Source organism: Engystomops pustulosus, chromosome 2, assembly GCF_040894005.1.
Source record: "Engystomops pustulosus chromosome 2, aEngPut4.maternal, whole genome shotgun sequence".
NCBI classification, from domain to species: Eukaryota; Metazoa; Chordata; class Amphibia; order Anura; family Leptodactylidae; genus Engystomops; species Engystomops pustulosus.
Genome location: NC_092412.1, coordinates 198,672,211 through 198,686,304, shown reverse-complemented (window position 1 = coordinate 198,686,304; position 14,094 = coordinate 198,672,211). Strand labels below are relative to the sequence as shown.

The window sequence follows — 14,094 nt, the reverse complement described above, 5'->3', positions numbered from 1 at the left end:
CTTAAAAGGTGGACAAGTAAAAAGATCTGTGGGGTGCATTAAAATCCGATTCCAAGCCCTTTCCTGCTCACCGACTACTTTTTTTTTCAGACAATACCTCTTGTAGTACCAAAGCTGCTTTATTTTTTTATTTTTTTTTTAATTTTTTTACCCAAGCTCACCAGCCTGTTAAACATGTTCCTCTGGTCATCATCTTTTCCCCCAGAATAGCAAAAGCACAGCTAAATAGGGTTACCAGAATGTACGTGTTATTTTTTAGCAGCCACCCTAGCCAGAATCCCGGAATGTTTCCATCATTGCAGGAGCAAACTTCCCTAATGGGCTTTGTGTTGACTGCTGCCTGCACCCTATTTCCTAGACCAGTGATGGCGAACCTTTTGGAGACAGAGTGCCCAAACCACAAACAAAATCCACTTATTTACCGTGAAGTGCCAATATGGCATTTTAAGCAGTAACTTGTTGCTACCTGTTCTTCCACATCTTTCAATTGTATCGGCCGCCTGAGGCCATCAAAACAGTTGAAAGAAGGAGGGCAAATTCAGACTCTGGTTGTAGCTTCTCTCCAGGGTCTCTCTGTAGAGGAGGAATGGTGGGTCCAGAATGAGGACCTCAAAAGGTATTGCAGTTCTGTCAACACCTACTCACTTTCCCCGCAGTTCCAAACAGCCAATAAAGTGTCACTGTAAAATAGCGCTTATTGCAGCATCTCTTAAGTTGCCTGGGACTGCAGGAACTCTGGGGAACTCTGTCCTGGGATATGGCCTGAGTGCCCACAGAAATGGCTCTGAGTGCCACTTCTGGCACCAGTGCCATAGGTTCGCCATCACTGTCCTAGACTATGGAAGAAACCCCTAGAGTCCCCCAGATCTGACTGATTTGGCAAATTTATGCACCTACACAGACTAAAGGAACTCTCTGCAGGCTCCAATTGCATAGGAGTTTCCTTGTCTGCTGGGGCCCATGACCGACATTTAGGCAATCCCCTGCATTATTATCTTCCTCATAAACTCGCTACTGCCCTTTACATGTAGTGTGTATTCTTTTTTTTTTTTTACTGTGGCCTTTCCATAAGACTATAGATGTGCCTACTTTACCCCTATAGATGAATGGTCTACTGTCCCAAGTAAGATTGATGCGTTTCAGTTGTTTCAACTGAATGCAAAACCTATGCCTCAAACAAAATGTGTGTAGAACCCAAGTCATGATCTTCAGCAATTGTTATAAGGAGGGATAATTTGTGAGCTAACGTTGTGCTTTTTTCTTTTTTTTTCTCTTCATTTTAGGAGCTGATTGATGACTTCATATTTCCAGCTTCCAACGTTTATTTGCAATACATGAAAACTGGCGAGCTTCCAGCAGAACAAGCTATTCCTGTGTGTAGTTCTCCGGCTACAGTAAATGCAGGATTTGAACTGCTTGTTGCGTTAGCTGTGGGATGTGTTCGGAATCTCAGACAAATTGTTGATACGCTGAATGAAATGTATTACACAGGTGAAGTAATATTTACTCTTGTATATGTCTATAAGATTTGTGTGGGGTTTTTTTTCACCCTATTTTATGGCCCTATTAAAGAGGGCCTGTCACGGCAATTTGGGACACTAAACCACCCACAGGTCCTTAGGGACCAGTGGTTTAGCAAGTCATTCTGTGCCCACTGTAAAAAAAAAAAAAAAAAAAAAAATTGTTAAAAACCCACACATTTATGCTTGCCTACACATGGCGCCGGCTTTACTGCAACTGCATAGAAGTGGTGAGGCCCGATATACGTAATTGTTTTTTTTTTAATTTAAATAGTGGGGACATTGGGACTTCTTAAAGGGCGATTTTTATACTAGTCCATAAGGACCTCTGGGTGGTTTAGTGTTCCAGATCTCCTTGAACAGTCCTCTTCAAGAGTAACTTTGTTAATTGCTCCACGTCATAAAAAAGTTTTGACTTGCAGGTTTATTTAGGGTTTTCCTCTTCTGGTTTCTTTAAATTGTTTGTAATGTATACCAATAATAATTACAAGTTCTATTCTAAATCCGCAATTCCTGTGAATTGGGATACAATAACTGATCTTACATTCTTCATTCCTCCACCTTTTTTATAGGTTGTGAAGCACTTACAGAGTGGGAATATCTTCCCCCAGTTGGGCCACGACCTCCCAAGGGCTTTGTAGGTCTAAAAAATGCTGGTGCTACATGTTATATGAATTCTGTTATCCAACAGTTGTACATGATACCTCCCATCAGAAATGGAATTCTTGCTATTGAAGGCACTGGTAGTGATGTTGATGATGACATGTCTGGCGATGAGAAACAAGACAATGAGGTATCTGAACATATCTTATTCTACTTGCTCAAAGAGCTAGTAAAAAGTTTAAAGTGAACCTGTCTTTGGAATCAACCCATTTGTATCCCTAAATGTTTTTTTCCCATGGCTGCAACGATAAAATAAAAAATCAGTTTGTAAACTTCTATGCAACTTGCCTGATGAGCGTCCAATAGGGCTCTATATGGAAAAATTTACACTAGCTGTATTTGTGAAAATGTGGCGACAGGTTCCTTTTAAAGGGCTTTTCACAAAGCTTAAAGCTTTTTGTATTGCAGTGCCAGTTATTTCTTATTTTAAACGAATGTGAAAGCCTAAGAAGACCTTTTTACTTATCTTATCTTTGTTATTGATGTAGGAAGAAAATGTTTGTCAATGTATCTGTAATAATATTTTTTGCCTTCACAGAGTAACGTAGACTCACGTGGGGATGATGTCTTTGGTTATCCTCACCAGTATGAAGAAAAGCCCTCGCTTAGCAAAACTGAGGACAGAAAAGAATACAATATTGGCGTGCTGAGGCATCTGCAAGTTATATTTGGCCACTTGGCAGCATCTAGGTTACAGTACTATGTCCCAAGAGGTTTCTGGAAACAGTTTAGGTTAGTTACATGCCAGTAGTTAAGATTTGTATTTAGTCTAGGCATGAAAAAATAAACATGTTCTGAAGGTTGCTTTCTAGAACTTTAAGGTCTAAATTCAGCATGTAATGATTGGCATGTACAATTACATAATGATTAGTGGCAGCCTGACAATTTGCACTACCACTAACACACATCCAAGCCCACCACACTCCACATAACGGGTTTGGGCTAAAATTCAATATGTGATTTGCCCGATGATGACTTTCATCCTTGCTCTGTTTACTAATGACTGAAAAATTCACACCCTAAGCTGTGCTGTGTGAGTACTACTTAGGACCTGAGGGCATGTCTTTGAGGTTTCCTTTTACAACTTTTAAATGTCTCTATGAAAAATACAATGTAATTAATTTTTTTCTGCTCCTAGGCTTTGGGGAGAACCAGTTAACCTTCGAGAGCAACACGATGCTTTAGAGTTTTTCAATTCTCTTGTTGACAGTTTAGATGAAGCTTTAAAGGCATTAGGTCACCCAACTATGTTAAGCAAAGTCTTGGGAGGTTCCTTTGCTGATCAAAAAATTTGCCAAGGATGCCCTCATAGGTGAGTTTCCACTTTTACTAAAGCAGTTATGGTTCTATATCTTATCTGAAAAGGAAAAAAGCTCTTAAAACTTATAAAGAAATTTGTGTGTATATAAAAGGGAAACATATCATACACGTTTTTGAAATAAGGCTTTGAAATCTGAATCTTTCAACTTTTCAGGTACGAATGTGAAGAATCCTTTACAACTCTGAATGTAGATATTAGAAACCACCAAAACCTGCTTGACTCAATGGAGCAGTATGTCAAAGGAGACTTGCTGGAAGGTGCAAATGCTTACCACTGTGAAAAGTGCAACAAAAAGGTTAATTCTTTTTCTTTCAATAAAGTAGAAGATGCTACTTCTATGCTGGGTTGAAAAGCAAATACATTTCTCATGCAAATGCATTTTTGAGTTTTAGGCCATGAACGGTGCTGTTTTGGTGATCCAAGAAATTGAAGGGGGCTCTTTTTACTGAAAATGTGTTATTACTGTGAGCCTTATGTGCTGCAAATGAAAGATCTGCTGCAAGATCTCAGATCTTTGCTTGGAAACCACCCCACATGCTAAAAGTTATGAATGCTACTCTCATGTCCAAGACAAACCATGGCCATCTGTCCTATATTCACTTATCCTGTTAGGGTCTTCTCATTTTACCAAACGGAAGACCAATAAGCCCTAATTTTTGTCAATAGGATCTTTTGGGTTCCATTGGTATCCATCAGTTTAGACACCAAATCTGTTAATTTTTGTACTGCTCCTGTAACCGAACAAGACAGAAAAAGCCGCTGCGCAGATGTGAATGAACCCTCATATACCAATATAACCCTTGTTTATGGCAATGGTGGTCCCCACATATCTGTAACAAATATTCTTGTGCTTCCAGGTTGATACAGTGAAGCGTTTGTTAATAAAGAAGCTGCCTCCTGTTTTGGCCATCCAGCTGAAGCGATTTGACTACGATTGGGAAAGGGAATGTGCAATTAAATTTAATGACTATTTTGAGTTTCCACGTGAACTAGATATGGAGCCGTACACGGTGGCTGGTGTAGCAAAATTGGAGGGAGATGATGTAAACCCTGAAAATCAAGTCATCCCCAATGAACAAACTGAAAATGAACCTCCCGGAAGTACCAAATACAGACTAGTAGGGGTGTTGGTGCACAGTGGGCAGGCCAGTGGAGGTCACTACTATTCTTACATCATCCAAAGAAATGGTGGTGATGGCGAAAAGAACCGCTGGTATAAGTTTGATGATGGAGACGTAACGGAGTGCAAAATGGATGACGACGAAGAGATGAAGAACCAGTGCTTTGGGGGCGAGTACATGGGGGAAGTGTTTGATCACATGATGAAAAGAATGTCATACCGGCGTCAGAAGAGGTGGTGGAACGCTTACATTCTTTTTTATGAGCGTATGGACACTCTAGACAAGGACAATGAACTGATCAAATATATTAATGAATTAACAATCACCTCAAAACCCCATCAGATCAAGATGCCCTCCGCTATTGAGCGCAGCGTACGTAAGCAGAATGTGCAATTCATGCACAACCGAATGCAGTTCAGCCTAGAATATTTCCAGTTTATAAAGAAATTACTCACTTGCAACAGCGTCTACCTGAACCCACCCCCAGGTAAGTTGGACCTTTTCTTCTAGCTTGCTTATTCCCCATTTTACATGTATGTAGGGGAATGACTCGCATGATGCCATGTGTATTTGCTGGAATTGAGAGCTTAATAATTTTTATGGATTTCAGATTGATGTATTAGGTCTTTGGTGACCCTGTAGGTCTGTGGTAGTTTGTCTTGTTGGATCTTTAGAAATTATTTTTTTTTTTTTTTTTTTTTTTTTTTTAAAGCTCTTTCAGGCATTGACTTTTTTGTGGATGAATAAATGTTTAGAGGTTTGCCAATATAACCTTGGCAAGTAGTATGTGTGACCCTATTTTAGTCTTATAGTTACCCTTTGTAAACTTTTCTGAGTGGCAAAGCCCTTTAATCATTGGAGACGGTGATTGCCATTACCAATCTAAGATTTCTGCTGAATGTTGATAATTATTAAGCGTCCATATTGGAGCATGTATGTGGTTGCTTGTATGTTCTTTTAGGTGGGCACAAGTGAATGGCCTTTCCAGCTCTGAAGAAGGGTGTATTTGTGTTAAGATAAAAGCTAAATTGAAGCCGTAGCAGATCTGTTAGTTGTCTTTAGTAAGGCTACGTTCACACTAACGTATGGGGGACGTATATACGGCCGATATACGTCCCCCATAGGCAGCAATGGGCGCACGGCACCCTACGGGAGAGGTACGGTGCCGTACATGTGCGGCACCGTACCGTTCCGCACCCGGGAAAAAGATAGGACCTGTCCTATCTTTTCCCGTAATACGGCGCCGTGCGCCATAGGTTGCTATGGAGAGGGGCGGGGGTGAGCTGCGCCCTCTCCCCGTACACTGCCGTTGCCTGCAACGGTACGGGCGGGCAACGGCAGTGTGAATATAGCCTAAGGGTAGTATGTTCAGCTACTGACCCATTGCCCTCCATTCTAACTACAAAATGCAACATTCATTTCCCACATTAGTCAAAATCCTTGAGAGAGGTTAGTAGTAATCCTGATTTGAGGTGAGATGTTCTTTTTATAATTTTTTCCCCTGCTTTTTGTAAGTAAAAATTACAAGTAGCTGTGAATTAAAGTGTTTTTTAATGCATATTAAAAAATTTATACAGGTCCAATATGCTTTCTGTATCTGTTCTTCATGCTTTTCTAGATTTGTCAGCTGTCATTAAGTACGGATCACTTTTGCTTAATTAATAGGAAACCTGTCACATTTTTCACTACTGCGGCAGGTTCCCATAGAGCCTTATTAACTTATTAGCTAAATTTTTTTCCCTCCACGTCCTCATAAAATCAACTTTGTAATCTTGCCTTGGATAAAGCCAGATCTACAGCACATCAGGGGGCATGGCCTCCTCAGGCTGAATCAGCAGCTCCTCCCCATGCCTGCTCTGCATTCAGAAATTACTGTCATGTGACCAGGGTGACCTCATCTAAGGTCCTTTTGCCTCCTGACATTTTCATACTGTGTCCAATACATGTATCTGATCACATAAAATCACTGGATGACTCCATGGAGGATGGAAAGGAGTAGAGGTCAATGGCTGCTGTGGTTTCATGTGATCCGATATGTGCATGGTACAGTTTGCAAATGTTGGGAAGCAAATAGACCTTAGATGTCACCCTGGTCACATCACACAAAGTGCTGAAAAGGTATGGGGAGCCGCTGCTGGATTCAGCCCAAGGAGGTAACACACCACTCTACTCCCTCTAGATGCCATATGCAAGGCAAGATTATAAAGTTGATTTTATTGGGATGTGAGGGAAACGATAAAAGAACGGTGTCTGTTAGTTAATAGGGCTTTATGGGAACCTACCACTAGCTGGGTTTGTGAAGAAATTGGTTACGGGTTACCTTTTAACACTGCAGATGATTAAAGTAATGTACTTTTTAATTAAAAATGTTCTTGTGTTCTTATTCCCCTTGTTCTTATTGCTTTCTTCCTCCTTTTAGCAGTGTGTTATTCAGCTTTCTGTCCTGTACTCCAGTGATAGCTGAACTGATAATAGAAATATTCTCTAGGTATGAGTAGATTCACTTTAGCCTCCTTATCCATCTACTTTTAAAGTGATCTGAGAAGACTTTCAGAAACACTGAAGCAATTGCTTTACTTAAAGGTGTAGCAGACAATGCAATAACTCTTTTTGCTACCATGGGGCAGACAGATCTGCTCTTAGGCTTATTGCTCATCGGGGGTATAATGTCAAATACTCAATGCATATCAATAGTAGGCACATGATTGCACAGACTCATTCATGTAAAAACTTGGCCAGTTACAGCCTTGATTCATAAGTGCTTAATGGGTTGGACATTGCCATGCTTGGGTTTTTATTTATATTTTTTCTTTTCAGGGCAAGAACATTTGATGCCTGAGCCAGAAGAAATAACCATGATTAGTATACAGCTTGCTGCTAAATTCTTGTTCACTACAGGATTTCATACAAAGAAAGTTGTCCGGGGGCCTGCCAGTGACTGGTAATGTTTTCTTTAACATTGTCTATCTGCCACATGGTGAAACCTATACTAAATGTGGTGGTACATGCCACTTTACATTTATTAGATATGCAGATGAACCCCAAACCACCCTTTTTAGATTAAATTCTCCAATAAAGCCATCCCTGAACTACAAGGTTACTTATATGAACAGCATTGCACAATACAGGCTGTAGTGTAAGGAAATAACAGAATTGCTGTTATGGTGCACTGCATATTCTTCTTTCAGCTACATTATTAAATGGATCCTGCTAGAAAGTAATATATAGATTTTATTAAGATAAGTTAGTTTGGCGTATGCATCCATGCTTTCCTATACTGTGTACAAAGCCTTAATAACTCCTTTGGTGTATAGTTGTGTACTGACTTTGGTTATTGCTGTTTCAGGTATGATGCACTCTGCATCTTGCTCCGCCATAGCAAAAATGTTCGCTACTGGTTTGCACATGGCGTTCTTTTTGCTTATCCAAATCGCTTTTCTGAATATCTTTTGGAGTGCCCTAGTGCTGAAGTTAGAGGAGCTTTTGCAAAGCTTGTAGTATTTATTGCACATTTTTCTTTGCAAGATGGGCCCTGTACTTTACCCTTTGTTTCACCTGGACCATCAAGTCAGGTATGTATAATTCTTTCCTCTGAGCAGATCTATTCATTCTAAAGCACAGCAATGCTTTTGTAACTCCTTTCCACATCACAAATCCGTTTCGGCTCTTAATGTACCTTTCCTTTCCAGGCTTATGATAATTTGAGTCTGAGCGATCAGTTGCTGCGGGCAGTCTTGAACCTCTTGAGAAGAGAAGTGTCTGAGCATGGACGGCATTTACAACAGTACTTCAATCTTTTCGTCATGTATGCTAATCTTGGTGAGAAAAATGTCTTCAGAATTTTTTTTTTGTTTGTTTCAACACAAGTAAGAATTTTATTTAATACAACATAAATACATTTTGTTTTTCAGGGATGCAAGAAAAGACCCAGCTCTTGAAACTCAATGTGCCTGCAACATTTATGCTAGTAGCAATGGATGAAGGGCCTGGTCCTCCAATCAAATATCAGTATGCTGAATTGGGCAAATTGTACACTGTTGTGTCACAGCTTATCCGGTGTTGCGATGTATCATCGCGCATGCAGTCTTCTATAAATGGTAATGCACTGCATTGAAGGTTTATTTAAAAAAAAAAAAACCTATTAATACTCACCACCACTTCTCTTCACCTTGATCCAGGCTAATCTTTACACGGCGGGATCACTTAATAAAGAAAGTTATAATTAACAACACAGAGCGCTCTCGGCTGCTAAATAAGCACGCCCTTGCGACCTCCCTCTCCCATGCTAGGAGAGGGAATTTACTTCACATGAGAGCCGGAATTTTACTTCTCTTGCTTGATGTCGCCTTGCTTTCCCATGCTCCCAGCTTGGGAGAGGGAGGTGTGTAGAATTAGCAGCCTTGAGTGCCGCACACCTGAATACAGCAATATCTTTGTTTGGTGCTATGCTCTTATACTTTGTCATAAAATTAACTTTTTATTTAAAAGAAGCAGAACTGCTTTAAGGGGGGACGTTACCAGAACCCCTCTGGGTTCTCTGGCTATTACACATCCCTTCATCTTCACTCTCTAAAGAACAGCATCAGACTCGAGCCCTGTTTTGTCTTAATAATGGCATGACTAGCTTAACCCCTTAGCGCTCTGCGCCGTAGCTGTACTGCGCTGAGTCCCGCGAATAGCGCGCAGCGCTGTACAGCTACTGCGCAGAGACTATGCCGGTTCAGCGCTGCACAGCAGCCGAACCGGCATCGTTAGCCGCGGGATTTCAACGGTAATCTACCGCTGACATCCCTGGCTAACCCCCGCGGTCGGAGTTGGCTCCGATCGCGGGCGGTTAACCCGTTAAATGCCGCGGTCAACGCGACCGCGGCATTTAACATGCCTTCCGGGGGTCTTTACCGCACGACCGTCCCCCCGCGCCGTTTTCGGGGGGGGGGGGCGGTTGGGCGATCGCTGCTATGGCACCGATCGGGACCCCAGAGATGCCTGAAGGCAGTGCCTTTAAGATGGCGTCAATACATCAGTATTGCAGAGTATTATCATGAACATGGTGGATCAAGTAAAAAATGTAAAAAAAAAAAGTTTTTCAATAAAAAATATGATATTTAGTGAAATATTATAAATCACTAAAAATGCCCATAAGCCCCAAAACATAGACATATAACGCTCAAAAAAGTCTAAATCATAACACAAACCCCACATATATAGTATCACTGCGTCCGTAACAATCCATAGAATAAAACTAAATAACTATTGAACCCATATGATGAACGCCGTAAAAAAAAAACTTTAAAAACCCGCCAAAAATTATGATTTTTACCTATTATATCCCACTAAAAATGCAATAAAAAGTGATCAACAAAACATATGTACTCCAGAATGATACTGTTGCAAAGAACAACATGTCCCGCAAAAAACAAGCCATCAACCAGCTCTGTAGCCAAAAACGTAACAATGTTATGCCACTTGGAAGACGGCGATGCAAAAATGATAGATTTTTCCCCACATTAGGGTTTTATTTGGCAAATTTAGTAAAACATAAGAAAAAATATTCATTTCTGGTATCCCCGTAATCGTATCAACCCATAGAATAAAGATAACAGGATTATTAGGATATACGGTGAACATGAAAAGAAAAAAAGGTAAAAAATCCAGTACAGAATTGATGCTTTTCTACTCATGACCTCAAAAATTTTCAACAATAGGTGATACCAACCCCAAAATGGTAACACTGGAAAAAGCATCTCATCGCGCAAAAAAAAATGCCAGCACATGGCCCAAATAACGGAAAAGCAAAAATTTTATAGCCTTCAAAAGGGGGCAACGAGGAAACTAAAATCCTGGCAGCTGCAGGGCTCCTTCCCTTCTGCGCCTCGCTGTGCCCCCATAACACAAGTAATGTCCACATGTGGGGGGTCTCTGTACTCGGGAGAAATTGTAGAACAAATTTTATGGTGAGTTTTCTCTTTTTATCTTTTGGAAATGTGTAAATTTTAGGGCTAAATGAACGTATAACCGACAAAATTTGACCATTCTAAATTTCACCGCCATTTTGATTCAATTACTATGAAGATCTCAAGGGGTTAACAATCTTTGTAAATGCTGTTTCTGATAGCTTGAGGGGTGCAGATTTGAAAGTGGGTTGGTTATATAGGGTGGTATTAATGCTAAATATGTAAAATTTTATTTCAAACAGTATTTATCCCCAAAATAGTCAATTCTGAAAATCGCTATTCGATTTGTAGGCCGCGTGACGTCAAAATAAATTATCCAAAAATTATGAAAATGTAAAGTAGACAAATGGGAAATGTTATTTAGGTGGTAAATCTATCTGCCTGAAAACGCGATGATTTTGAAAATGGCACATTTTTCTAAAAATTCATCATTTTTTCTTTTCTCTTTTTTTGTAAATAAAAGCAAAACTTATCAGCCAAAATTTACCACTAAAATGAAGTACAAAATGTCGGGAAAAAACTCAGAATCGCTTTGATAAGTAAAAGTGTTCAAAAGTTATAACCATATAAAGAGACGCAGGTCAGAATCCAAAAAATGGGACTGCGCCTTAAGCTGTAAAATGGCTGCGTCCTTAAGGGGTTAAACTACTAACTACTAGTCATTGTGTAGGCCAGTGAGAGAGAATTTGTGCATTAGCTTATCTTCAGCAATTTAGAAAAGATTAGGGACACCATAACAAGTGTGCAGAAGAAACTTATTTATTCTGGAACTTTTTATTACATTTGTTCTCATTTAGTGTTTAACATTGAAAAACACACACAATTTAATGTTTTTAAATTTTTAACTACTTTTTAACTTGTATAACCCTGTCCAGGTAACCCACCACTCACCAACCCCTATGGAGATCCTAACCTATCGCAGCCTATAATGCCACTGCAGCAGAATGTGGCCGAGTTGTTGTTTGTGAAAACCAGTTATGTAAAAAAAATAATTGAGGACTGCAGCAACTCTGAGGAGACCATCAAACTTCTACGATTTTGTTGCTGGGAGAATCCACAGTTCTCATCTACAGTTCTCAGTGAATTGCTGTGGCAGGTAAGAAATCAATGTCCCTTTTTGTTACACCGGTTTTACTTAAAGGGGTTGGCACTTTCTTTAAATAATTGATATTATTTGTGTAATGGAAAGTTATACAATTATTCAATATACCATACAAGCCGAAAAATGTTGTACAGGCGGTCCCCTACTTAAGAACACTCGACTTACATACGACCCCCTAGTTACAAACGGACCTCTGGATATTGGTAATTTATTGTACTTTAGTCCTAGGCTACAATAAACAGTTAGAACAGTTATCACAGGCGTCTGTAATGAAGCTTTATTGTTAATCCTGATTCTTATGACAACCCAACATTTTTAAAATCCAATTGTCACAGAGACCAAAAAAGTTCTGGCTGGGATTACAATGATAAAATATACAGTTCTGACTTGCATACAAATTCAACTTAAGAACAAACCTACAGACCCCATCTTGTATGTAACCTGGGGACTGCCTGTATAGCTATGTTGTATAGCCTTAAGCCGTATCAATTATTTGAAAGTGGACAACCCCTTTTTAATAGATTTTTTATTTTTTGGATTGGATAAAGGTTGCTGTATATAGGGCATTGTCTAACTGACTGATAAAAAAAGCTAACTTTTTTTATTTTTGTGTGTGTAGGTGGCATATTCTTATACCTATGAGCTCAGACCTTATTTGGATCTGTTACTCCAGGTCTTGTTGATTGAGGACTCTTGGCAGACCCATAGGTAAATGACTTGATATTTACCATAGTAAATAAAATGGTTTCCCAGATGTGAGTTGTTGCATCACCAAATACTTGTAAAGGGAAATATAAAACTTGTATTTTTTTTTTGTTGTTGTTTTCAGAATTCATAATGCACTTAAAGGAATACCGGATGATAGAGATGGTTTGTTTGATACCATCCAGCGCTCCAAGAACCACTATCAGAAGAGAGCTTATCAATGCATAAAATGCATGGTGGCTCTTTTCAGCAACTGTTCTGTTGCTTACCAGATATTACAGGTAAGAAGGGCTAATATATCACTTAAGAGAGAAACCCATTGCTACAACGTAGTCAATGAGGGACATTTATCAAATGCTAGCTAAGCCGGCCACTCTGCTGCGCTAGATGTATCAGACCCTGTAGCATTGCGCTATTACCTGTGATTGCTGAGCCTTGAATGATTGCAGGCTATAGTGAGTGCGCAGGGGCAGAAACTTTATGGAGATGGCATAAGAGAGGAAATAATTGCAATTCCTGACGGTTTGTAAGGAATCGCGATTGTTTTCAGGGCTTGTACATCAGAAAACTGGCATCTTAATAAATGTCCCCAATGGGTCCATTCAGTAATAAGCTTTTCTTTAATACTGGCTTCCAAAATGACTTCAAAACAATGCAAAATTCACCTGTAGTTAAAGTACTGTTACCACATCCAGCAATATGTATCATAATCCTCTGTTTTCCCTTTCCTAGAGCAATGGAGATTTGAAAAGGAAATGGACGTGGGCAGTGGAATGGTTAGGTGATGAACTGGAGCGCCGGCCGTACACTGGCAATCCTCAGTACACCTACAACAACTGGTCTCCACCAGTACAAAGCAATGAAACCTCAAATGGATACTTCTTAGAGAGGTCACACAGTGCTAGAATGACTCTTGCTAAGGCTTGTGAGCTGTGCCCAGAAGAGGTAATGTTAGTTTTTATTGAACTTATTTCATACATGATACATATTTTTAGAGTTACTGTGAGAGTAGCCTATACCTCATCAACATGATGCAAACAACCTGCTTTACTGTGAAAGTTCACTATTCTACTCTTTGAAACACTAAGATAAGATTTTAACATTGGTCTGTGATCTGGTTCCCTGAAAGAGTACTAGAATGACGTGGTCGTCTTGTGATTCTGTAAGTTGCCCAGCCTCTCTTAATGCTGGGATATTCATTTAGTTAAGAAGTGTGTAAAAGTGAATCTTTATATTTCTCATAAGATTTAAGATGATCTGTTTCTCTATTGGCTGGAGAAGGTTAAAGGTGTAGCTCCAGTTGTCTTAATAGGTAAATGGCATCATCAAGGGGAGCCGTGTGATCTTCCCGGATTGCTTTGCAGTACAGAAGATGCTGCACAGGTTGATGTGCAAAAGGATTAAAGGGGTATTCCCATTTCGGAAGATTAATCTTATTGTTTGCATAATGAAAAATAACATTTTCCAATATACTTTCTATAACAATTTCTCCATTTTTCTAGATCTCTGTTTGCTGTCATTCTATAGAAAACTCCATTGTTTATTTCCAGTGGGCATAAATCTGTCTATGGTCCCACAGGCGCATGGCTCGTTATAACACACAGCTCTAATAACTCTCTGATACTAACAATCTATGCACCTGTCTGACCTTGGTCAGGTTTCTGTCCACTAGAAGTAAACATAGAACATATTCTATAGAATAACAACA

The 14,094-nt window shown here is 39.7% G+C and overlaps 1 protein-coding gene across 3 annotated transcripts in view; it reads left to right on the top strand.

Annotated features, from left to right (window-relative positions):
* Positions 1-14,094, top strand: part of USP9X (ubiquitin specific peptidase 9 X-linked) — an 87,974-nt gene that overhangs the window by 67,204 nt on the left and 6,676 nt on the right. For all 3 annotated transcript variants that reach the window (XM_072137796.1, XM_072137794.1, XM_072137795.1), the window contains exons 30-43: positions 1,284-1,491; positions 2,093-2,313; positions 2,722-2,915; positions 3,322-3,495; positions 3,658-3,799; positions 4,362-5,112; positions 7,443-7,566; positions 7,972-8,197; positions 8,315-8,444; positions 8,537-8,722; positions 11,455-11,675; positions 12,301-12,389; positions 12,511-12,667; positions 13,119-13,331. In XM_072137796.1, the coding sequence (XP_071993897.1) occupies positions 1,284-1,491; positions 2,093-2,313; positions 2,722-2,915; positions 3,322-3,495; positions 3,658-3,799; positions 4,362-5,112; positions 7,443-7,566; positions 7,972-8,197; positions 8,315-8,444; positions 8,537-8,722; positions 11,455-11,675; positions 12,301-12,389; positions 12,511-12,667; positions 13,119-13,331 (3,036 nt within the window). The remainder of the gene's footprint in view (positions 1-1,283; positions 1,492-2,092; positions 2,314-2,721; positions 2,916-3,321; positions 3,496-3,657; positions 3,800-4,361; positions 5,113-7,442; positions 7,567-7,971; positions 8,198-8,314; positions 8,445-8,536; positions 8,723-11,454; positions 11,676-12,300; positions 12,390-12,510; positions 12,668-13,118; positions 13,332-14,094) is intronic.